Source organism: Haemorhous mexicanus, chromosome 5 (genome assembly GCF_027477595.1).
Source record: "Haemorhous mexicanus isolate bHaeMex1 chromosome 5, bHaeMex1.pri, whole genome shotgun sequence".
Taxonomy (NCBI): Eukaryota; Metazoa; Chordata; class Aves; order Passeriformes; family Fringillidae; genus Haemorhous; species Haemorhous mexicanus.
Window position 1 is genome coordinate 76,835,235 of NC_082345.1, and position 22,940 is coordinate 76,858,174.

At 55.2% G+C, this 22,940-nt stretch overlaps 1 protein-coding gene across 2 annotated transcripts; it reads right to left on the reverse strand.

Annotated features, from left to right (window-relative positions):
• Positions 1-5,048: 5,048 nt before the first annotated feature.
• On the reverse strand, positions 5,049-19,091 carry ONECUT2 (one cut homeobox 2). 2 transcript variants are annotated; one of them, XM_059847749.1, is made up of 3 exons: positions 18,930-19,034; positions 17,954-18,872; positions 5,049-9,933 (listed from the first exon to the last, which is right to left on the reverse strand). In XM_059847749.1, the coding sequence occupies exons 1-3, from the start codon at positions 19,032-19,034 to the stop codon at positions 9,647-9,649; spliced, it is 1,311 nt and encodes a 436-aa protein (XP_059703732.1). In that variant the 3' UTR covers positions 5,049-9,646. The 2 variants fall into 2 exon arrangements, with proteins under 2 accessions (XP_059703732.1, XP_059703731.1); XM_059847748.1 differs by having other exon boundaries at positions 17,954-19,091.
• Between the last annotated feature and the right edge of the window lie 3,849 nt (positions 19,092-22,940).

The following is a 22,940-nucleotide window of genomic DNA, read 5'->3' on the forward strand; positions in this document are numbered from 1 at the left end:
CCTTACTGCCGAGCTCATCCTGACAGACGCACTGCCCAAGGAGCAGCAGGAGGATGGGACACGTGTCTGCTCCTGAGGGGCCTTTACAGCACCTAAACCTGGCATGGCTGTGATTCTTGGCGGGGTTGGGAAACAGTGAGTTGAGGAATGAGCTCCATGGGTCCGGAGCTGGCCCTGGATCCAAGCTCAGGGGCACAGCCTGGCACTGGGAGAAGCTGGTGCTGATGCAGCATCCCAGGCCGGCTGCAATCCTCCCTCACACCCAGCTCATCCTTCAGCTTAATGAAATGGTCCCATCTCCCTCTTCCAGCTGTGCCCACTGCTAAGTGCCTGGAAAATGCATCCCCGGGGGAGCAATCCTGCAAGTGAGATGGAAATGACCTGCCCTGGCTGCATTAGTCTCGGTGTCACCACTCCTGCCTCTTTGCTGTTAAAGGGATTTTACCCTTCCTGTGCCTGGTGGCAGTGGCTCTGCAGCCCTGCCCTCACCATGGGGAGGGGGCTTGGGGGAGCACTCCTCACCCAGCACATTCCCTCTGGCTCAGGGCCCTGTCCAGTTCCACGGAGCCCCTGCACAGCCCAGCCAGAAGGAGAAGAAAGGAGGCTGGAAGAGCCACGTCCTGGGCTCCAGGACACAAAGTGCTGAGGAGGCAGCTCTGCCTTTATCTGCACCCGTGGCCACTCAGCAAAGAGAAATGAAGCAGTGTAAATTTAATTAGTGGCAGAATCTGGCTCGGTGTCGAGAGAGGGACACAAAGAGAATGAGCACAAACCCAAATTTTTCAGTGAGTTTATTAACCCCAAGGTTAGGCGTTGGTGCCGAGGTTAGATCCCAGACAATAAACCCTGCAGGGCCTTGTCACTGCTCTGGGGCTGGGACACGGTGCTAGGGGGGCTCTGGGGTGCCTTCCCCAGGCTGACCCTGCTCCAGGTGGTCAGAGGAGTGAGTTTGGGCAAGAAAGGGCTGGTTTTGTTTGGATTTTAAAGACAGAAACACAACAAAGTGCTTTTCTTGTGCACTTTGTTTTGCTTTTTTTCGAGGAAACAAACAAGATTTGTCCACAGCTAGGGTAAGTGACTGACTGACTGAATGAATGAAGGCAAACCTGCTACATCCTCCTTGCCACGGAATTTCAGCTCCAGGAACCTCCTGCCTCCTCCTGTAGAGCTGCTTCAGGGAAAGAAAGTGCAATAACTAACATAACTTCAGGGTAATTACATTGCATCATACAATTCCATGACTTAGACCAACAGAAAGTGGTTTCTCCTGTAATGTCACAGCTACACAGGCTGTGCTCGTGGGAGAAGGTGCCAGACCCTTTTCCAAGTAACACTGCTCACCCTTGGCCAGGCCCCGGGTCCCAGGTGGCATTTTTGGGGTGTGGTCCCACGCTGGGGCCTGCATTAGCCTGGCTGTGCTCAGCTCTCCTCACCCCTGAGAGCTGTAGCAGCCCGAGCCCCTGCTTGGCTCCACTGCACCCCTTGGTGTGGGATGGGCTTGTGGTGGAAAAATCAGGAACTTTTGATCGCACAAGGAAGCAAAAGCATCGTTTTCCTCCTTTATTGAACTTTGGCAAATAATATGTGTGTGTGGGTTTTACATCAATAGCTAGAAATAAAACTTTGGAAGCAATGTAATACTTGTCATTGAGATAAAGGACATCTATTGGCACAAATCAGTGAGTAAAAACCCTTTAATGATAAAATAACATTCACTCTTTAGCTACTTTATTTGTCTGAAAAACTCAGCTTACACTCAGTTCAACATACCACCTTCCACAACGTTAAAAAATGACATAAAATGACATAATAAAATAGACCTTAAATTTCATAATACAAGTACCTTGGCAAATTCCAGCCAGCTGGAGCAGCTCGTGGCAGCCCCGCCGTGCCCTTGCCATGGCCTCACGTAGCCCTGGTGGCCCCTGGGCTGAGGAATGCAGGTGTACTCGGCCTGGGTGACAGCGACTGCGTGTCGGTGAGGAGCGGTGGCATCTGCCAGCAGGGCTCTGCCCAACCTCCCGCTCGGCTCGCTGCGGAACAACGTGGAAAGCTTTCTGGAAGATGAACCACTGTTACAATCATCAACTGTCTTACAAAAACCCCTGTTTCAAGTTCTTGTGTCTGTTACTGTCTTTGGCAGAGAAATCAGGAAAGAAAATAGCCCGGCTCTGTTACACAGCTTCCATTATTATCACAACCTACCGAGGAAGGCCAAATGAAAACGTCTCCTTGCACTACTGAGAGCACATCTCTAACAGACCCTTAATGACAGACAGTATCAACTCTCAGAGGCCTCCTCAGCAGGCTGGCACTGCCCCCTCCCCAGGCCTCCTTTTCCACGCAGAGTGCAGGGTACAGAGCAGTTGGTTTGCCTTTATGTCCAGCACGGCCTGGGAGCAGCTGGACCCGGAGAGAAAACACAAACCATCCTTAAACGGGGGGGCTCCAGCGTGAATCTGGACAAATCACAGGGGGATAAAGCACCTCGACAAAGCTGGCCCCAGGCAGGGGTTGGGCAAAGGGCTGCCGGAGCCAGGGCTGCCCTTGGGGCAGCAGCAGCAGCACAGGGCACAGCTGGAGTGCTGGGATGGATCCCTCGGGCCAGGTGAGCCCGGGCTCGCGTGCCCCGCCCCTGCTGGCACAGCAGGAGCAGGTGAGGCGCGGGGTGGTCCCTGAGCACCCACCCCGGCTGCTCCTGCTGTGCCCAGGGGCTGCCATAAAGCCAAAGGAACTCCAGACCCTGGGAAAAAACGCAGGGCAGCCTCCGTGAGGAGCAGGATGTGCATTGCCAGGGGACTGAGGGAATCGAATGGCTGGGGAGAAGCTGCCAGTTGGCCAAACTTCTCCTCGAATGGCAATCTGATTGGAATTGAATTTGGGTCTGTTTACCAGAGGGACAGACCAGAGCTGATCTGGACTGAGCAGGGCTGAGCTGCGCGGGGCGACACTGGGCGTGATTTCAGAGCGTAAATGCAAACACAACTGCGAACAGCTAACAGGCTCCATGCATAAATAAATACCACCAAGCCAAAGACCTCGTCCCAAACCCAAAGGAAGAAGCTGCCATTAAGAACCACGATGCATCACACTGCTAAGGGTTTGCCTCATGCATAAACATGGGAGCGCTGATTGGCAGTTGCTAATTAGAATACTACACCGTCACACAGGACAATCAGCTCTTCAGACCAAGTAGCACAAATGTAGAAAATAATTTTTTTTCCTCTTTTTTTTTTTTTCTTTTTTTTTTTTTCCAACAGAGCAAATGAACACAGATTGTTTCTTCAGCAAAATATGAAACTGTAAACTTTGGGCTCATTCTGCAACTTTTCCCCGATCCATAACAACAAAAAAAACCCAATGGGAAGAAAGACTGACGTACATTTTTAAGCGCACCTTCTCCGTCTAGTACAAAAGCACAACCTAAAACATATAAAGCTTCTTCTCCAGTTTTTTTTTTTTTTCCTTTTAAATCACAGTTACCAAAAAGAAACAGTGAATAATTTCTTACATACGCTATAATAACATTATACTAAACAGCTATTCTCTATGAGGTATATCTGAGAAAATTCGGTAAGGGATTGCACGGTCTGCGTTGCCAACATGCCCAGTTCGTAATAAAGCTTTGGAACCATGGAGAAAGAGAGATCAGGGACAGGGGGAGGAGGAGGAGGAGGAGGAGAAAGAGGAGGAGAGCCTTTGGTATTATCAGGAGTCTATTCTTTGCAGGGCTGCATTGCAAAGCACCACAGTACAAAAGCCCACCAGGTACGATTCGGCGGCCCAGTCGAAGCTGAGGTATTCACAGGAAGAATAAAAAAAAGCACAGAGAGGTCTAGACTGGCAAAATCGTTGCTTTGGTTCAAGCAAGGCACTCGTCCCGTGGTAACATCACTCTTTGCAAGTGAAGCAGGAGTCGGGGGGGCCGCGGGGACCCTGCCAGCTCTGGGGACTGTCTGCGTCCGAGGGCACAGGGACAACCGGCTCCCCCCGCCCAGAAGGCATCCTGAGAATTATTATAGCTTTGTATTGAAGGAACACAGAGACAGAGAGAAAAGCACACTTGTCAAGTCCTACCGTTTCCAACACAGACTTAAACCCCCAAAGAAACACGAAATCAAAGGCAACACTTAATTAAAGCAGAGCGTTTGCGAGGAGCTGTCGGTAACTCTGTGAATGCCCAGCAGCTGTGCCAGCCTGGGGCTCGGGGCAGCAGCAGTGCCCAGGGCTGGGCTCGGCCCCTCCGAGCCTTGCTTCGGCCCCATAAACAGCACACAACAGGCTCAAAACGCCAGTGCCAAAGGGCACCGCTAATTCCCCAGCCGAACAACCAAACAACTTGGAAGCAATCACTCAGGAACGTGAGGCTAATGGAGCTTAATGTAGCCTCACTTCATTGCTAACTTGAGAAAAGTAATTAATTGATTTGGATCTGAAAACGGTAATTGTAAACAACAACCAAAGCTGAGGAGAGGGAGCAGCCCCTGGATCTGCGCACGAACTCCTCCCCTGCCCCGAGCTCCGCGGCCCCACAGCAGCCCTGGGCTCTGCTCGAGCACGAGAATAATAATAATTAGCAATGCTAATGGCTGCTGCAAACGCACCCGGTGGCGGCCCGGGCAGCGCCCGCAGATTCCCCGGGGAATGTGCGGCTGGACAAAGCCCGGAGCCGCCTCCAGCTCCACACGAGCGCTCCGCCGGCGGGACAGGGACGGGAAGGGCTCCACGGCTGGGGCTGGCAGGAGGGAGAAAGGAACACAGAAAAGGGCATCACCAGAACTGGCAGCTTCCAGGGTAGCGTTTCTTTGGGAATCTGGGCTCTGCTGGACGTTTCTGGGTGTAGGAGAGAACAGCGGGAGTTGTCGGAGAGCACAAGCAGAATGCAGACCGCACAGAGAAAGAAATCTTTGGTATCTTTGGTATCATCAACACGATTAAAATTACAAATGGAAAAGTCAGTGAGGTAGCCTCTTTGGTTCTCACTAGAAATAGAAAGGTTTTTTTCTGGTTTTTTTTTTCTTTTTTCTTTTTTTTTCTTTTTCTTTTTTTTTTTTTTTTTCCACACACAGAAGTTCATTCTTGGAAGCAGCTAGTTTAAGGGTTTCTCTCTTTTTGCTTGGCATGGATTATTTTCCCCCCAGCTTAAGTTTTAAGAAGCCACAAAGTTCAGGCAAAGTATCCCAGTGTCTTTTTTTTTTCCCCCTATTTTTCTGAACACACAGTTTTAGGTTGAATATTCATTGCTTGTCCTCAAAGTTTGCTCTGCTGCTCTTACAGGAAATCAGCTGTAGTGCTTTATAGATAACTCTAATTAAAAAATAAAAACTCTACAAGGGCATCCCCGGGTGATGATGAATAAGTTAAATAAATAAGTTATATTAGGAAGGCTTCCTGTGCCATACTAAAGGTATGTCCCACTTTCTAATCAGGAAGGGATTAACTTAAATAATTTAAACGTTGATATTTAAACGATTAAAATGATTTAAAAGAAGGAATTAAAAGTAGACTTTTAGGGAAGGAGTTGCTCTTCCCGTGTGTGACAGAAGCTGGCTGCTCTTCGAGGCAATACCAGCTCTGAGGTGTGTTTACTAACAGGCCGATGGCTACACCAGCCCTGCGGATAAATAAGCACAGTTACTCCCAAACGAACTCACAAATGGCTGGATTAAATAGATACAGAGAGCTAACACCAGAGCCCGACCCCCCATCTACATTCAGGCAAAACTCCCACTGGATTCAAAAGCTAAACCGAACACAATGGGATTCAGACTGAACAGAGATCTCAGGACCTGCTCTAAGACTAAATTAAATAAATTACATTATTGATAGATAATATATCGGGTTAAAACCCACCGGCGTCTGGAAAAAAATAAAACCATTTTAAGCTTTGCCTTCTTAAAAAATTTAACCCATAAAAATTCCCCATAATAAATATAAAGGAGGCCAAGTAGAAAGTTTCCCCGTCTCATAAAAACACTTGGGCAGTGTGACAAGCAGGGGAAGCGCGGGCCGCGCCCGAAGGCAGCGCGCTCTGCGGGCCGGGGGCTGCCCCGGGGAAAGGAGAGCCCTGCCCTCCCGCGGGCGGAGCGGGCTCTGCCGCCCGAGCGCCGCGCGGCGCTTTGGCTTCAGCTGCACCTACGAGAGACCCATGACAAAGCTTTGCAACCCGAGTCAGTGAGCACACTCTTTGTTCCTGCACGGCACATCCAGCCATATCCAAGGTTTCTCCGAAGCTGAATTCATCCTGGCTGTGCCCAAGGTCGGGGCTCCAGATTCCAGAAGATGCTGGGATACTCTCAGTACACACGAGTCTTTGGCAGCACGAGAAATAAAGCGACAAGTTACATGACACAGCTCTAGAGATTGGCCAGCACAGGGCCTGGAGGTGGAACACAACTGCAGGGCTCTGGTGTGTGTGGGCAGCACAAACACCTCCAGCACGGTCTCTGGCTGCCGCGCTCCTCCTCGGAGGGAGCTGCTACATAAAGGCCTACCAGGGTGGACACTGAAATGGAAGACGTCACACAGGGCCACGAGAGATGCAGGGATAAAAAATGCAGCAGGATCTTAGGGTGAAAATGCATGGGGGCTATTGATGGGTTTGAGGCCCCAGCCCAGAGAAGCCTCATCTGTGTTGCTACTCTGTAATGCTGCATAACAACCGCTTCCACAATTTGGAGAGAATCCTACTGAGGAGAAATTCGTAAGTAATTCAGTACCTGATCTAAACGCCCTTTGTTGGGGCTATTGGATGAGCTCTGAGCAGGAGCAAAAAGCTCAGGTCTTTGCTCCCAGGCTCCACCAGAAGCTGTGGGCAGCTCCCTCTGCCTCTGGGGAAGGTGGGAGGCAGAGCTGTGGCGATCTGCATGTCCCTCAGGGGAGTGTCCCTCAGGTGAGATGAGCCTCAGTGAGGGGTCCCACATGCTCAGAGGATGCCTGGGGCTCATTCCCTGTGGGATGCAATGCACTTCCCTGCCCTCTCACTGCAGGAAGGGGAGCTGGGGTTTTCACTGGTCCTGTGTCATCCCCTGCCACTGCAGATTGCAGGGCACCCTTCCAGCACGAGACAGCTCCCCTGAGGAAAATGCCGAGTTCAAAATGCACCAGGGGCTGGTCTGATGGACACTTAGGTGGGAATGAAAGTGAAACTTCAGCTGGGCCCTGCTCCAGCCTGCTGGCTCCAAACTCTGCACTCAAACATCTGGCATTTGGGTGAGAAGCCCTCAGGACACATCAACACAGATTGGGACCAATTTTTGGCAACTTTATTCCATGTCTGGCCACAAGGATTCTCCAAATCTCTTTGGAATCTGCCAAAGGATCCTTTGATCCCCAGAGCAGGCACGTGCTGTCAATTTAGCTGTGAGGATCCTGAATTTGCTTTCCAGAAACTTTTCCTGTCCTGAGCGGGTGAGGCTTCTTGATTATTTTTTTTTTTTTCTATTTTAAGTGCAGTCATTGCAAAGTGACTGCAGCAGTTCTGTGAAGCAGTTAAAATGAAGCCCTTGTTTAAAGGCAGAGAGGAGCAAGATGCGCTCCGGCTCTGCGGACAAATTTGGACATGTCATGATCTGGATCATCATGACCTGGATCAAACAACATTCAGAAGCAGCTCCTGAAGTGCCCCAGGAACTGCTGAATACTTGGGTTTGGTTCAGGTGGAGGTTTGGAGCCAGGCTGCGGCGCTGCTCAGCACTCACAGTGACAGAGATGGGAACACACCTATTGCAAGTTTGATCCCTGGGGAGGAGAAAGAAGGGTGGAGGTCACTGGACCGATGTCACGCGCAGGAGGGTGGCTGTCCACGCCTCCAGACACACAGGAGACCAACACACAAGTCACAGCCAACCCACGAGTGTTTCCTGGAGGGAGGAGATGCACCAGGGTAGTATTCCAACCTCCTGCACTTGGAGTCCATGCAGCTCTGGGAGAGGTGCCATGTGGGGCAGAAAGAGGGAAAACAGAAATGAACCCACCCTTCTGGCTGCACAGAGACTCACGAGTGGTTACCTGTCCAGAGATCAGTGGGGTTATGTGCATTCGTCGTGCAAGAGGAGAAACGAACTGAAACACAAGTCATGAGAATCCTCATCTTTGGTATTGTAGCTGTTGAGGTTTTGGTTGCTCTGTTCCTTGTTCTTTTGAAAAAACTGCATAGGCACAAATTAAAGACAATCTTCAACTTTAAGAGGACTTGAGTTGTCAAATGAAGCAGCAATTGTACTGGCTTTGCTTTGTTCTCATTCTCGTCAACCCTTTCTTTGAGATCTGCTTCCGAAAACGTCCAAGATGTTTGTAGAACACAGTGTGGGACTCGTTTGCTTCCTGACATGCTTCCTTGTTTTTTTTTTTTTTTAATTTTTATTTTATCTTTCAATGGAACAGTTTGTTGCAGAAGAAGTAGGTGCAGAAAACGTTTCTTTGGTTTCGATTAAGCAGTACATAAAAAAAGTCTCAAGTGTCTGTGGCGGAGCGCGCCGCCCAGGCCGGTCAGCAGCCGGCGGCCGCAGCGCCGCCGCCAGGGCGGCTCCGCTGCACGGAGCTGGAGGGAGGGCGTGCAGCTCGCCAGGCTTCCCCGGCGCCGGCCAACCACCGCACCAGCGGCCACGAGGAGAAATGGCAAGTTATAAACATCTTTGGCTTGCAGAAATCCTGTCTCTTTGGTGTGCTGTGTTCCTGCCGGCTCGGGGAGCCGGCAGGGAAAAGGAACTTAGGGATGCGATAGAGCTAAACGCGGCACATCTGAAACGGTCAGTGGCATCTGAAGGGCTTGTTTCTGTTTGTTTTCCTGCTTGAAGTACCATAAAATACTGATAAAATGAACAAAAATACACGGAACGCTGAAAAGGTTTCGGTAACAGCCGTTGCCGAGGAGAAACCAGATTCCCAGAAACTAAAAAGGATGTAATAATGTAAATTAATCTAAGTCTTCCAAAACATTGTGTTTGCTCCATGAACTGTAGCAGTTCCATCGACCTCCTGAGTGTGCATTAGGTACAAACACAGAGCTTGTGAGGAACTGCCAGCTGTGCTTGAGGCTCGTGCGGTGTTCCCGGGATGTCAGGCTGCAGCTGGCACGGCCTCCCTGGGCAGCCCAGGGCCCCACCGCGGCTGTAGCTACCGGCTTTGTGCTTGATACTTTGAGCTCAAGAGAACTGAACGTTTCTGATCCAAGAACAAGCTGATTAAATTAAACTAAAAAAAAAACAACCAAAAAAACCTTAAATCTGATTTTTTGTTTTTCCCCTAAAACACTTAACAAAAAACCATGCCTGAGTTTAAAAACAGGGTCTTGGGTTTCTAGTATCCGACTTTGTGCTCCGTTGTCGTGTGGCCGCAGGGTGGTGTGGCCAGCACACGGCAGGCAGCCGGGCCGGCAGCGGATCCCGCCGGCCACGGAAACCCGGGGCTCAGGAGAAACCTGCCTCAAGAACGACTCCCCTACGTTTCAGACCTGCTTCGCCTGTCCTGAGCATAGTATTGTGTGGAGAGAGGTTGGAGTGGAGCCTGCGCCTGCTAAGACTGAGAGAAGCCGTAGGAACGTCCTCGGGGCCGGGCTGGCTGGCGGGGGATTGTGCTTTAGTGGGCAGCGAGGGGCCGTGCCGCGGAGCCGCTCTCGCCGCGCCCTGCCGGCCGTGCCCGCCCCTCACGCCTTGGTGCAGGTGCTGGGGGCCGAGGAGGAGCCCCCGGAGCTCAGGTCGTCCTGCCACTTCTCCAGGCTGCGCCGGCGGGCGTTCATGAAGAAGTTGCTGACGGTGGTGAGCTCCAGGCCCAGCTGCTGGGAGATGGTGATCTGCATTTCTTTGGAGGGACGCTTGTTCTCCTTGAAGATGGCGAAAAGCGTTCGGCGCTGGAGGTCGGTGAAAACCAGGCGGGATTTCTTCTGGGAGTTGTTCCGCTCTTTGTTGGGCTCTTGCTCTTTGCGTTTGCAGGCTGGGAGGGGGTGGCAGAGACAGAGAGAAAGCGTCAGGGTGGTGCCCACGGACCCCGCCAGCCTCCCCGCGGGCAGGCACTGTCACACGGTGCGGGCAATGTCACCAGCTGAGCCAGCACCACTCTGGCACGCGGGACCGGAGGGCTCCCAGAGGAATCCAGTGGGCTGCATTGCTTTTCTATCCCCAGTTCCTCTCAACAGCCAGGAATAACAGCTGTACATTAAGTTTAGTCTCTTTAAACAGCCCAAAGCACACCCCAGTCAAAGCTCCGGGAGCAGCAACTTGGTGTGAGCACCAAGGGCAAAAAGCACCAGGGAGCTCCTTGGCCTCCCAGGGCCGGCACTGGCTCACCTGGCCCTGCCCCGCTCCTCCCTGCAGTGCCAGCACCCCAGGGCACTGCCCCCATCCCTGTCCCCTTCCCGGGGCATGTCCCCGGGGTGAAGCCAGCCTCAGAGCTCAGGTCACACAGGGCAGCAGCGCTGGGCCATCACTGAGCCATGCTAATGGATCCTAAAGCCCATTCGTATTAATAGCTGCTCTGTATTTATTAGTAGAGAGAGAACAGCAAGTGCTGAAACCAATACCCACACTTAAAAATAGCCTGCCCAGGCCGTCTGCAGCAGGCACAGAGAGAAAATCCATATGTTGACATGGTTAGGCAATGTGCTGGGACAAAATGAGCCCGGAGAATTGATAAGCGGGCGGGTTTTAAGCAGCCCTGTTAAATAATTCTGCAGGTCTGGAACGTGAAATGAAGCTGGCCCAAAAGTAAAAGTCAGACTGTGGAAATGTCTGTAATTAACCCAGTCAGGGCTGTACCCGTGTGGAGCCTGGCTCAGCCACTGTGGCACTGACTGCCTCCTTCAGTGCAGGGACAGGACCTCACACATTTCTGCAGGAAACTGGGGTGTTTTCTTGGAGTGCCTGACCCTGGCCCCTCTCAGCTGCCAAATTCCAGTGGCTGCAGCCGAGCTGCCTCTGGGAGGGAGGTGAAGGTGAGACCTCAAAATACCCCAAAGCACAAGGCTGGTCCTGAGGGTCAGGCTGGAACCAGACAGGGGCTGTGGTGAACGCCCCCAGCCCAACCACGGCAGCAGGAGGCAGCAGGGATGCTCCTGTGAGCATCAAGGTGAGCCTGCCCCAGTGGCCAGACTCGCCTCTCTGAGGCCATTATGCCAGAGGCAGCAGGAGGGAAGAGTTTGGGCTCTCTGACTGCACCCCTGACACGGCACAGATAGCATCCAGCTGCCTGTCTGAGCTGAAAGAGCAGATGTTAAGCTGGGTTCACTTGGCCACGTGTCCAGAATCCACAAGGCAATGTCCCTGGTGCTGGGGACACGATGAGCAGCAGCATCTTTGCTGCAGCTCCTAATCGGTTCCGGGACACTGGGACGAGTGGAGTGTTTCCTACCATCACTAATTTATGTCCTGAGATACTCTGCGTTTTACAGTTATTGGTATCTGATAATAAATAATGCAGAGGTATGTGCTTTTTGATGCATTCAGTAAATACTTTCCTTGAACTGTTGAGTTTGCTCTTGAAAAGGCCCCACAAAGGCAAACGCTGCACCTGACGTGCATCTCGCAGCAGAGAAAAATGGGGTGAGCACTCTAATAAAATCAAGTGATTTTCCGGGAAGAAAGAGAAAGGTTTTAACAGCAGAGGGAAGGGAAGAGACCATCTGGATTCTAAGCACAATTTGATTTATTAGCTGTGGTTAAACCTGAATATATCCTATGGAAGAAAATGGACAACCAGCAAGAACTGAAAGCCATAACTGAGGAAAAAAATATACATAAAAATATAAAATGAAATATTTTTCTTCTGCATTGGATTAAAGATGCTCTTCCACAGAAACAATACAGGAACTGCTCAGGATTGGGGTCAGTGCTGCCTCCCTCAGCATGGACCAAAGTGGAGCCTCATGACTCAAAGGGCATGAAGAGGGTGCAGGGACCCGACACAGAACTGTGACACCCTGAGTATCACCACACTGCATTTCCCCACTAACAGTTCATTTGCCTGACTTTCTGCAACAATGACTCTGATTTTCCATTTTTTTCCCCACAAGAGAGGAACCTAGCCAGCCCAGGCATTCCAAATAGCCACAAATCCTGAAAAATATGGAGAAGCTCCAGTGCTCAGCTCAGTCCCACCCTGTGAGCCCTCAGGCATGGGGCAGGGACAATCCAGGGCCTCCCTCAGCTCCTAGGAGCGAGACAGAGATGAGGACACAGAGGGAGACAGCATCAGAGGGAGGAAGAGGCCCGGGAGGGGTCCCAGGGGCAGGAGCAGTGCCCGAGCAGCCCCAGGAGAAGTGGGATACTTGCTGGGATACTGGAGACATCACCAACACAGCTCCTGTGCCTCTCTGGCCCTGGCTGTTTTAACTGACAGCAAAATGACTCTGCAGCCACGAAACAAAGAGCAGGGGCTAGCAAGGAGCCAAGCAGAGAGCAGTGTTCCCTTAATCCAGCAGTATGCCCTCAGTCTCCATTGCTCCTAAGGACAAGTGGTGAATATTGATCCTGCCCGTGTGGTTTGTGTGGGTGCAAAGTCACCCAAACCCAGTTATCTCTCTGATGGAACTAAAACTGCTCCTCTGTTCGATTTTGGAGAGGACTCAATGTGAGGGAAATGGAATTACTCTGGTGATACTGAACAAAATGAAATGACCATCAAACCATTTTCTAAAGATTTAAAATGTTTTTCTCTTGCTGTGATTCACTTAAAGCAACCCCTTGTATATACCTGTTACTACAATCTTTTAAAAACTAGGCCTCAGAAATCAATTTGATTACCTCTCTGAATTAAGTATGCACGAATGAGAGCGATGGAGATCAATACAAATTAGGTTAAGTACTCCGCTGTGTACAAAATCATTATGGAACAAGGAGCAATCAGAATGAAGATGCAAATAATCACATTGTCGGGGTGGGCAGCCAGTGCTGCTCATCCCAGCTGCTGCACACACACCAAACTCCTAACTTTGGAAAGCCTAGGAATGCCCTTGATGGCATTTATCCAGAAAAACAGACTGGATGTGCAGCACAAAGTTAATTCTGTTCTTCCAGGGAAGATCTGCTTGCTCACCCATTGCAATGGTGAGGTGTTCCCTGTTTGGAGATCCAGGATTCCTGCAATGCTCTAAGAAGTTCACAGCCTGGAAGGTGCTCTCTTGGTACCCCACCTGATGTTTCCCTCTCGGCACGGGGGAGAAGAAGGTGTGTGGGGAGCCCTCCAAGGAGACCTCCTCTGCTCCTCCTTCACCTCCTGCAGCCCAGGGCTGCTTGCCAAAGCTTAATGCCTCGGCACAGGCCCCGTGCTCCCATCCCATTATGAGGGGATGAGAACTGCTGGAAAATCACCGCTGCTCATAAATATGTTCCCTGCTTACTGAGAGATATTTTGGTCTTGGAGACAATTTGCGTTTTGGGAACCTGCCAGCCTCTATCGCTTGTCTAATAATTCCTCTGAGCAGCATTTACCAGTGCTTTGAGTCCCTTTTTTCACAACGGAGCAGCTTGATTTTATAGCTCAAAACCCCCAAACAACCCCAAAACCCTCCAATTTCTTTTTTGATTGCATTTCTCTCTGCCATCAGCGAGTGGTCTGGCTGATGTTATCACCAAACCCATTTGAGATTAGTCTGTTTGGTATGATTTCTGTGTGCAAACCCCTCTATAAATCAGAGAGCCTTTTATGTAAAAGTCTGCAAGATTGATAGAGCTGGATACAAAATCTTTTACCTCGGAAAAAGAGATGTATTATCTGTCCCGTTGGATATAGTGCTTTCCCTGCATATTCATCGCCCAGGTATGATGGGCTTTTTCCAGAGAGGACAGGAGACAGGATGGGAGCCTTAAATACAAACAGATTGCTATCAGAAGGAAGGGAGTGCTTCTTCTTCCCGGTGTCTAGTGGGGATAAGATGAGAAGCAAAGGGTTTAAGAGGCAAAAAGTGAGATTAAGGCCAGTCATTAAGGGGTTTTTTGTACCTGTAAACCCTGGAAGAGATCGCTTAGGTAAAAACTCCCCCTCTGGAGATCCTGAAGAAAAGGGCAGGCTGTCAGGACAAGTGATGTCTGCAGTCCCTTTCAGCCCTGCTTTCCCTCTGCACACCTGCAGAGCCCCGTGTGCCCTCTGAAGGCAGCTCCAGGGGAGCTGCTCTGATGAGCAGTCTGCTGCCTTTAGTGCTCCGAGGCTCGGCACAGCCACGTTGGGTACTGCAGGAGGCTTGTCATCCCCCCAGAACAGCTAATTGGAAGGGAAGGAAAAGCTCCTGCAGCTGCTGGATGGCAGCAACATCCAGGACAAGGATTTGTGAATGATACCAGGGAGGAGCACCAAGGGTGAGCACCCGGGGCCACAGCGCAGAGCAAAAACGCTCCTACAGAGGGTGGGAAGAACTGACACCAGTTACTGAGAAATAATCCTTTTGGCAAAAATGTTCTCCCTGTATGCATTCCTCGCCACAAATAAATTGTGGCAATTTTCAGCTGGAGAGGAATACTTGAGATTGGGATATTTCAGTTCAAACAGTGATGGGCAAGAGATACAGGGTCAAAAAGAGATGCTGGGGAAAAATCTTATAAGGAAATAGTGAAGAACAGCTTCAGAATGAGTAACACATGATGACCAGTTAATTGTTTCTTTTAAAAAGTGGGGGACAAAATACAGAAATGCATTTAATCCAAAATGTACTCAGAATGAACTTCATCAAATAATAAAGAAACTGATAAAACTCCTTTGCTTTGCAAAAACAGGATTCAGATTTCTGTGTGGCAGAAACGCCTTCAGAAATTATGTGGAACAAAGAGCTGGGGCAGGGGATTATTTTGGAGAATTGGTACATGAGAAATACAATTTATCAGCCAGCACCACAATTTGCTGCATGGATTGTTCAAACGCAACCACTAATCTATAGCTGAAGAGAGCACCAATATTTCAAGCCACTAAGCACCTTTCAAAGAACCTTTACATACCTGTATATTTAGCTCAACACCAAGAAATAGCTTTATAAATAGGTAACGTGCCTGATACAGATGTTATCATGCCTTAATTTTTTAGCTCAGGGATGCAGACAACAAAATAGTCTCGAAATCCAGGGAAGAAACATTTGGTAGGGCACAAAGAGGCAGAGGATGGTCGGACAAGTGTGCACAGCCCACTGTCCCTGTGAGACCCCTCTCCTTGGCCTGGGGCACTCGGGGGTGCAGGGGCTCAGCCCTGGGATGTGACCCCGCCACCTCCCACGGCTCGCCGGGCCCGGCCCAGGGGCACTCCGCTCCCGCTCCCGCTCTCCTCCTCCCTTCCCTCCGCCCCTGCCCTCGTCCCTCTCCGCCGCTCTCCGTGGTACTGAGCGGTCTGGGCGCGGAGCGGGGGTCGGGCAGCTCTGCACAAATGAACCGTCGATGGTGTTTCGGTACACAAGTGTTTAATCATGAATAAGGCACCGCAGAAGGTAAACGGGCGGCGGAGCGCTCTGCTGACCCCGCAGAAATTTAGGGCTTGTCCGTGGGGCCCGCGGGGGCTTTCCCCAAACCTTCCCGCGGCGGCGAGGGAGGTGCGGAGCCCCGGCTGCCCCGTCCCGAGGGCGGCCCCGCTCCCCCAAAGCCCCGCCGTGCCCCAGCAGCAGCACGGTGTCCCAGGCACGGGCACGGGGAGCCCGGCAGGGCGCTCTGCCCGCGGAGCCCCAGAGCACCCGCGGAACTGCCCTGAGCAGCCGGTGCTGCCCGCACAGAACCCCCGACAGAGGACTCCTAAAGACCCCCGAGGAAAGACAATGAGCACAGAAATAATAACGTTAAATTAGATTAGGTTAGAATAGGATAGACAACACTATATATCTTCTATAATAGGAAAAAAAATACTAAGCACACCCGCATTGCTACTGCTCCCACAGGGAGAGGGGATTTCCCTTCAAGGACAGCAGATTTACACCCCACTTGGGAAAAATCTCCAGGAGTACGGGGCAAATAGCTGGTGGGCATTTTTTGATTTTAAAAACCTGAAGTACTTGTGGCTTTTTCCCCATGCTCAGAGGGATTTAAGCAAGCGAGTGAAGGGGGAGAAGGAAGCACTGAGGCAATGGGGCCGCATATTCACACGTGGTAATAAAAGGAAATTAAAATAATCGATTTCCTGAAGGGAAAGGTAATTTGCAAAGGTCTTTCCCGCTCCATGGGGAGTCCATGGCCACTTAGCACCTGAGCACTCTCCAAACTTTACTCCTGGATGCAGAGGCATTCAGGGGGCCTGGTAAAGCAGAGACCCAGAATTATACAGGCGTAACTCTGCATGCAGCTGTGATTCCTGATTTTCTGCTCTATATGCAGGGCTCCACGGGGAACCCCCACCCGGGACCAGTGCTGGGAAGGAAAAGCACCAGCCACGTTACTGGAAATGAGCCGGCTCAGGTTCCAGATCAATGAAAACTGGGTCCGCGCGTTGATGCTCCTGTTGCCAGCATTAATGCTCTTTTAATCTTCTAAACATTATCTGCATCGATTTCCCTCTCGATACACGTCTGTTTGTGAAGGCGACATCACCGCGTGCTCGGCAAAAATCCCAAACCCCTTGTACCCCTCTGACGCCCCTGTCAGACCCCGGCACCTTCATTTGGCTGCAAGCACAGGAGAGCCGGATGCCCGCGGCTGCTGGAAGGGACAGAGGACTTTGCAGTGGGCGTTAGAGCCGAGCAGGGGATCAGCGTCCCTCTCCCGAAGGACAGCACAGCCGGGACTGCCCCGCACCTCGGGAAAGCCCGAGCACTCTCTACGGGGATTCTGGAGACCCCAGGCCGTGGGTGTTTAACCCGCAGCACCTCTGGTTAGAGGTCGGCCAGGGATTAAGACCATCAATCATCCATGGCTCCTGTTCGCCCTGCTCTGCCGCATCCCAGCCTCTCCCGGCAGCTGCCCCTCGTGCGGGAACTCTCTGCGCCCATTTCCCTACCCCAGAGACCCCCGGGTCCCCCCAGACCCCTCCGGCTTGGCAAGGCAGGCAGCCCTGGGAACAGCCCACTGTGTACATGCCCACTGGGAAACGATCTGCCCTGGTCGGGATCAAGTGAAATAAAAGAAGGGCGGACTCGGTGGCACAAATATCCCAGGATTTTCGTCGCTGTCGGAGCAGAGCGCCCCGGCCCCTGGCCCCCGCCCCATGCTGCGGTTTGTCCCACGCGTGTCTGCCCGTGCCACAGCCCCCCGTGTCCCTCTACACCCACGTCCACGGCAGCATGGTTTTCGGAGAGCGGGAAGGCAGCCCCGGCCGTGCTCCACGGTCGGGGGCAACCGGCCCCGGGACTGGCCGGGGGGCAACCTCCGGGCACCCACCGCGCCGCGGGCGCACCCTGAACGGCCTCACAGCTCTGTCCCGCCCACCTCGGGTGCGGACGCTGCCGGGGGTCGGTGCGGGGGTCGGTACCGGGGGTCGGTACCGGGGGTCGCTGCCCGCCGCCCCCCCCGCGGCCCCCGCAGAACAATGGGGGCTGCGGCGCCCCGCGACCGCGCCAGGGGGCGCCCGCGCGCCCTCCGCGGACAATGCGGCCGGGCCGGGGCCGCGGGGGCTGCGCGGGGTCCGGCCCCCGCCCGCTCCCACCGGCCCCGCCTGTCCCGGGACGCGGAGCCCCCGCGCGGCCCCCCCCCCCCGGTGCGCCCGGCAGCGCCGGCAGCCGCAGGAGGGATGCTCACCGAGAGCGCGGTGCGATGCGGAGTGCGCACCTTCAGCACCCGGCCCTGGAGAGCAGCCCCGACCCCGCCGCCCGGCGGTGGCCGCGGAGCGCGCCCCTCCGCCGGCCCCGAGCCCCGCACAGCCCCGTCGGACAGAGCCGGGGTGCGCGGTGCCGGCGCTGCGGGAGGCGGGGACCGGCTAGCTTCGCACAGCCCCGCGGTTAACGGCGGAGCGCGGAAGCGGCCGGGCCGGGCCGGCGGAGGACGCACTGCGGGGCCGGCCGGTCGGCGCTGCGCTCCGAAGGTCGCGCTGCGCTCCCCGCCTGGCACCGGCTTGCACCTACCTGCTAGCCGCAGGGCAGACATCCTCTGGAACTCCGGCTCCTGTAGCCACTTCCACATCCTGCGGAACGTCTCCCGGCCGGACTTGAGTTTACTCCAAGGCTTGGGGTTCCGCAGCAAGTCCGAGAGGGTCCCCTGGGAGCGGCACAGCACTCGTTGGGCGAAGATGGCCTGCGGGATGCTGTAGCGCTTCAGCTCCGCCGTGATCCTTTGTGCCACCTCCTTGGTGTTGATCTCCTCCAGCTGCCCCGCGCCGCTCCCCTGCGGGCCGGCGGCGGGGGGCGGCCGCTCCCGGCCGGCGGGCAGCGCGGGGCCGTGCGGCGGCGGCGGCCCGGGGGGCGCGGGGTGGTGCGCGCCGTTCAGGGGCGGCAGCATGGCCGGGGGCGTCCCCAGCCCCCGGGGCAGGTGCTGCTCCCCCCGCGCCAGCATCGCTGCGTGCGCCTCGAAGTTGGGGCTCAGCATCTTGTCGTGGCCGGGCGGCCCGTAGCCGTGCAGGCCCTGTTGGGAGCCGGGGAGCGGGCCCAGCCCGTTGCCCAGCGGCGAGAGGCTCTGCCCCACGGCCGGCACCTCCTTGTAGGGCCCGTAGAGGCTATTGACGGCCGGCAGCCCGCGCTCGTCCCGCATGAGCGCGAAGCCGCCGCCGGCGCTGCCCGGCAGGCGCTGGTGGTGGTGGTGGTGGTGGGCGTGCGGGTGGGCATGCGGGTGGTGGAACTTGTCGGAGACGGCGGAGATGGGCGGCAGGGGCTGGAGCGGCGTCAGCGTGGTGTAGGTGCCGCTCATGCCCATGCCGGGCGGCGAGGCCTCGCAGGGCACGCTCATGGCGTGGTGCAGCGGGATGGAGAGCTCGGGCCGGTACTCGGCGGCGCCGTCCAGCAGCGAGGCCATGCTGGGCACCATGGCGGGCCGGGCGGCGGGGGGCAGCTCCTGGTGCGGCGGCGGCGGCGGCGGTGGGGGGGGCGGCACCCGGAGCGGCCCCGCGCTGCGGCCGCCGTGGTGAGGGCTGGGGCTGCCCATCATCTCCGGTTCGTGCCCCGCCGCCCCGTGCAGGCTGCCCAGCGGCTCCATCGCCAGCTCGGGGTTCATGGCGCACGCAGCCGGTTCCCCGCCCAGGCACCGCCGGCCGCCGCGCCCGCTCCTCATCCGCTCATCGGGGCGGCGGCCGCCGCGGCCCGGGGCCGCCCGCCCCGCGGGCAGCGGCGGCTCAGCCGGGCCCGCCGCGCCGGCCCCGCGCCATGTCCTCGCCTCGCCGCCGCCGCCGCCGTCTGCGGGCGGCGGGAGCTGTCCGGGGCCGCCCCGCCCCGGCCGCGCCCGCGGGGCCGGGCTTGCGCCGCGGGCGGGCGGGCGTGAGGGCGTGAGGGCGGCGGGAAGGGCGGGAAAGGCGGGCGCGCGGGAGCATTGGTGGGCTGAGGGTCGGGGGCGTGGCCTCCGTGAGGGGACGTGCGGGGACGGCGGGGCCGTTAAAGATTCCGCCGCCTTTGTAGCGTGCGGTGCCACCGGGAGCTCCCGGAACCGGCCCCGGCAGAGGCCGGGGCTCCTCCCGTACCGCCGCCTCGGGGATCCGCGGTGCCGGTTGTGCGGCGGCCGCACGGCTCTCCTCCCGGCAGGCGGCTCCGCAAGCCCCGGTCCCTCAGCCCAGCCCCGCAGCCGGCGGCTCCCGGGGCCCCGCTGCACACAGCCGGCCCTGCTGCCTCCCTGTTCGCTGCTGCGAAGCAAGGTACAGCGCTGATCTGTGCTGTTAGTTCTTGGTTATTAGTTGCCTTAAGTGCGGCTGAATTCGGGCTCATTAATAAGGTGCGATGGACGTACCTCACCCGGGGGTGGATGGTGAGTCCCCGGAGCCCGCCGTCCCCGTGCCACCCCGCGGGCACATGGCTGTGGGTGCCGCTCCCCCGTGCACACACGGACAGGCGTTCTCCCCTCTTCCCGGGGAAGGGCCGGTTCCCCGGGCCGCCCCTCAGCCCCCGCGGCTGGCAGGGGCAGCGCGCAGCTCCGCAGGGCACAGGGCGTGCGGCTGGCAGGGGCAGGGCGGGAGGGAGCGGACAGGGACGGGGGGCCCGAGGGGACAGCATAGCCTGGCATGGAGCTGGCAAGCGGGGACTTGCCTGCTATGGCACACACCCGTGCCAAGACGCTGTGGGTCGGGCTGTGCCCGCTGCTCCCAGCTGTGCAGTTCACTACTTCTCCCTGCTCCTTTAATCAGCAGCAGCAATAGCAGCCTTGAGTGCCCTTGAGTTTTGTATCGTCCTTATCTCGGCCCTGATAACCGTCTCCGTATTTGTGAAAGTCCCACCTCCACTGGGTCTTTCCAGTAACTAAAAGAGGGAAGTGGGGAGAAATGTCACCTTTTGGACCCTCGATCATCATGCCACTCACTCTCCAGAGTGCCCAGTATTTCCTTGCAAACAGGTTGTGTATGACAGCACCCAGTTTCCCTAGAGATTAGATCCCAAAGGATAATGATCCATTTCTTGCCTTGCTGCCATCACAGCATCTCTGGAGCTCATGGTGTTTTCTGAGCTGCTTTTTGGCACTATCAGGCGGGTATAAAGTGGAGTTCCCCCACCCCAGCTACTCCTCCCGCTGCCAGCTTGTGATGAAGGAAAAAAAAAGGAAGACAGAAAAGAAAGCTCTGGCGTGAGGTGCCTTTGTTCAGGGCAAGTTATGCGTGAAATCTTTTTGTCCTTCCTAAAGGAAGGCAAAAGTTGAGGTTGATTTGGGGGAAAAAGAGGCGAGTGCAGTGCTCCTCTGAGATGGAGGTGCCTCTGTGGGCAGGCGGGAGGAGGGTGGGTGGGCAGACCCTGATGGGAATCTGGTGCCGCAGATGAGCTGATGTTTGTGTCCTTCCTTTTCCTCCCTTTTCCTCTCTTTTCCCCTTGCCTTGCCTTCTCCTTCTCCAACAAATCCACCAGGTCTTTGACTTTTTCTTTCCAAACCTGCCCCTGATGGCCGTGTCCCCTGAGGGTGTTTTGTTACACACCGTAGTGTCTAAGTCTTGTGTCTTTCCAAACTCATGTCAAAATCTTCCTGGGAATCAAGGCGTAAATATCCGTGCGTGGTGCAGCTGTACCCGAGGGTCCGATCCGATGGGGCAGTGCCTGCCCTCAGAGGCAGAGGGTGCCGGGTGTCCTTTGTCACGCGGGCAGGACAAGGTGCAGCCGAGCTGGGCACGGTGGGCAGGGGCAGCGCCGGGAGCCGGGTGGCTGCCGCTCCTTCCAGCCCAGCGAGCCGGGGCTGCCCAGCGGGACAGCGTTCCCTGCCTGCATGGCTGCCTTTGCCAGAGGCTTTCCCTCTGCTCTTGGGGGAGGGAGGAGGGGGTTTCTTTGTTAGCTTTCCTTCTCCTGTCTGCCTGCAGCTGGGCCTCCCCCTGCCACAGCCGGGTGCCCTTGTCCCCCCAAAGAGGCAGCAGTGGGGTGTCCAGGGATGGCGGGGTGGGACAAACCTGGCGGTTGACCTGGCCTGACTGAGCTTTCTTGCCCAGCATCCTTCTGGTTTGGGCTGTGACTCCCCTGGGAATGTAAAATTTAATTCCTCTCCTCTTTTGTTCTCCGGGGTTCTCGGGGGCGTCTTGCAGCACCCACACCTGGCACCTGACCCAAACCATGCAGGAAAGGGTGACTCCAGGGTGACACCTCAGTCCAGGACATGGTACAACGAGTTCTCCTCTAAAGCAGCTGGCCAGGGCCTGCAGGTGTCATTTTCACCTGCTTTTAAACAAACATTGCAAGTGTTTTCTTGGGCATTTTGAAATTGCTGTCACAAGCCCGTTCTCTGCAGAGTGAGCAGCTTCAGCCCCTCAGGACACCTTTCCAGGGATGGAAGCAGAGCTGGACATGGGGCAGGGGGTTCAACCCGTGCTGGCCACTGGTACCCTCCAGCCCCAGCACCAATGGCCAGCAGAGCCTTCCTCACATTTAGCAGTGGGAGAGAAAGGAAAGGATTTTTCCTATGCCATCCCCATACTCAGATTAGGTTATAGGACTATAAATCCCTGCTGCTCTGCCAGGATGGTCTCAAGGATAAATACATGAGCTGTAATGGGTATTAGTGGTGGGAAGCACTGCACAGACAGCACAGACAGAGGATCTGGCATGGCTCTGCTCCTGTGCCTCCCAAACTGGGAGTTCATGTGAACTCCTAAAAACACACGGCAGAATTCCTGCCAGTGAGGATGCTGCAGCGCTGGAGCAAGCAGCAGGTCACCTGGAACAAGGAACAGCAGGGGGCTGTAAGATGTTCCTGGGGATATAATTCACCTTAATGAGCAAATACCCTGAGCCAATCAGTGCCCAGATTCCCACACTTTTTATCTTCACGTATTTCACAGGAGTGCAGAATTTGATCCATCACACCCAGCTTGTTGCACTGCATAATTAAATATAGGCAGCATTAAGCAACACTTTTGGCAACTCCTCTGGTGAAGTTTTCCAGTAAAACCTATCAGTGGCCCTGAGCAGTTTGGGAAATAATAATAAGGAAGAAGCAGAGGCAGTGGAGTTTTACAGACTCCCAATGCACAAGAAACCATTTTATTTAAAAACAATGCATTCAATATCAGGTTATGGCACATGAGTCAATGCTGCAGGCACATCACACCACGGCATCACACTGAGAGCTCCCGAGCCCCGATGCCTGGTCCCAGCTCCAGCCCTGGCCTGGGGACACAGGGGACACAGGGGACACACACAGCCTGGTCCCAGCTCCAGCCCCGGCCTGGGGACACAGGGGACACACACAGCCTGGTCCCAGCTCCAGCCCCGGCCTGGGGACACAGGGGACACACACAGCCTGGTCCCAGTTCCAGCCCCGGCCTGGGGACACAGGGGACACACACAGCCTGGTCCCAGCTCCAGCCCCGGCCTGGGGACACAGGGGACACAGGGGACACACACAGCCTGGTCCCAGTTCCAGCCCCGGCCTGGGGACACAGGGGACACACACAGCCTGGTCCCAGCTCCAGCCCCGGCCTGGGGACACAGGGGACACAGGGGA

Bases quoted from the DNA above. Each gene is read 5' to 3' on its own strand.
- ONECUT2 (XM_059847748.1), bottom strand. From the start codon at position 19,091: ATGAGGAGCGGGCGCGGCGGCCGGCGGTGCCTGGGCGGGGAACCGGCT. The intron at 9,934-17,953 runs GTAGGTGCAAGC...ACCCCCTCCCAG, and splicing joins GTCTGCCCTGCGGCTAGCAG to CCTGCAAACGCAAAGAGCAA.